General features: G+C 56.9%; 1 protein-coding gene across 1 annotated transcript in view; it reads left to right on the forward strand.

Annotated features, from left to right (window-relative positions):
• The first annotated feature begins 357 nt into the window (after positions 1–357).
• IFNGR2 (interferon gamma receptor 2) overlaps positions 358–2,123 on the forward strand; it is a 20,186-nt gene continuing 18,420 nt past the window's right edge. Inside the window, exon 1 of the mRNA XM_023745595.1 lies at positions 358–422. Coding sequence (XP_023601363.1) covers positions 358–422 — 65 coding nt within the window. The remainder of the gene's footprint in view (positions 423–2,123) is intronic.

Below are 2,123 nucleotides of genomic sequence, written 5' to 3' on the forward strand. Positions count from 1 at the left end.
CGATGGGGCAGTTCCCCAAATACCGGACCCCGAGTTGTGTCGTGTTGGGTGGGGGCAGCGGAGCCCCGCCGGACAGCCCCTCCGGGCGCAGCCTCCTCGGGCCTCGGCACCCCGGGCTGGACCCGAGAGGAGAGCGGCGGGTGCGGGCGGGAGTGCGGGTTCCGCCGGTTCTTTCCCCGGGAGAGGCAGTGCCAGGTGGGGCCACACTCGGGAAGTCTGACGGTTCCCCCCGCAGCCTCGCGAGGGCCTTGTGTTCCGAGCCCTGCGAGCGGCCTGGCCCGGAGGCCGGCGCCCTGGGTCCCCGGGAAGCCCGCCCGCCCTCCCGGCCTCCCCCAGAGGAGGTTTGGGGTCGGCACGATGTCGGTAATTAACCGACTAATGGAGCGGGCGAGGGGCCCCAGGCGGCGCCTGTGCGCCCAGAGGTGAGGGAGGCGTGGAAGCCGCGGCTGACGGCGCAGGGATTGCAGAGTGACGCCTACACTTGTCCACGGTTCACACGTGCCCTTCGGTGGCCGTGAGGCTGTTCTGATGGTCAGAGAGGGAGATAAGAGCAGCCCGCGCCGGTGTGGCTCAGTGGATAGCGCGTCAGCCTGCGGACGGAAGGGTCCCGGGTTCGATTCCGGTCAAGGGCACAGGCCCGGGTTGTGGGCTCCATCTCCAGTGTGGGGCGTGCAGAAGGCAGCTGATCAGTGATTCTCTTTCATCGTTGATGTTTATCTCTCTCTCCCTTTCTCTCTGACATCAATAAAAATATATATAAAAAATAAAAAAGAGAGTATTGGAAACACATTTTTTAAAGGGAGACTTACACTGTCTCCCCTTGGAGTTGTTTTAGGGATAATATGTGTCAGATATTGGACCCGACCCAATTTGTAGTGACCCTTTAAGTCAAGGGTGGGGAACGTCCAGCCCACGGGCCATACAAGGCCCAAGAAACCGTTGGGTCTGGCTCTGCCAAAGCAGTTGAAGGCGGGAATCGAAATGCAATAAATGTAGGAGGTTTTTTCAGAGCAACATAAACTTACATTGAGCGATTCTCTCAGCGAATGATGCTGTAAATATGCAAATGGCCCTTGGCAGAAAAAGGTCCGGTCCCCCACCCCTGCTTTAAATGGCAGCCAGTTGCTTTGGTTAGAAAACGAATCGACAGCATTAAATGCACTGTCAGCCGACTCCTGAGTGACGTGAGTATACAGCGCCGAAGCAGTAAGGCTCTGTGTGCACGGCCGCAGCTGCTGCCGAATTTCCCGTGGGTCGGACCGGGCCGTGCCACGGAACTCTTACCGGGACTTGCTGACTTGAATATACAAAGCTCCCGATGCGCTTAGAAAGACGGTCGCTCCCCAGCGACAGAAAACCATGACAAATGGGTCTGCCTCGAGTCGCTCCCGTTCGCCCACACTTTCCGCAGTGGAAAGCCTGGGGTGTTGGGGGCACACACTAAACGATGGTGAGGATCCCCGTTGTGGGGCGGCTCTCCTGGGCAGCCAGGGGCTGCGGCTGCGCATACATCCTCTTCCTTAATTTCCCAGCCCTTCTTTTGAAGTGGGCAACAGCCCCAGTTCCCCCCAAAGAGACCAAGCGCCCTGTTTTGGAAGAGACCAGTGGTCTGCGCACATACGCTGACGCCAGTGTCTCCTGAAGGAGCCACTCCCTGCTCCGGCCGGACTGGGGCTGTATTCTGACCTCTGGCCTGCAGGGTGCTGGGGGCGGGCTCACCGATGGTCATGATCAGTAGCCACCATGTGGCTCACGGATGTCAAGAGCCTGAAGGGTCTTCAGTTGTCAAGATTCAATAGTTTTAATGATAATTGTGCTTTATCTTATAATCTGTGTGTGATGTGTGTCAAACTGAGCCCGGCCGGCGTGGCTCAGTGGTTGAGCGTCAACCTATGAACCAGGAGCTCATGGTTTGATTCCCGGTCAGGACACATGCCCGGTTGTGGGCTCGATCCCCAGTGTGGGGTGTGCAGGAGGCAGCCGATCAGTGATTCTCTCTCATCATTGATGTTTCTCCCTCTCCCTTTCTCTCTGAAATCAATACAAACATATTTAAAAAACAAAACACTATTTGTTGAGGACCCAGGGTAGGCCTTTTTTTTTCCTTTTTCTTTTTCTTTTTT

Source organism: Myotis lucifugus, unplaced genomic scaffold (assembly GCF_000147115.1).
Source record: "Myotis lucifugus unplaced genomic scaffold, Myoluc2.0 scaffold_557, whole genome shotgun sequence".
NCBI lineage: Eukaryota > Metazoa > Chordata > Mammalia > Chiroptera > Vespertilionidae > Myotis > Myotis lucifugus.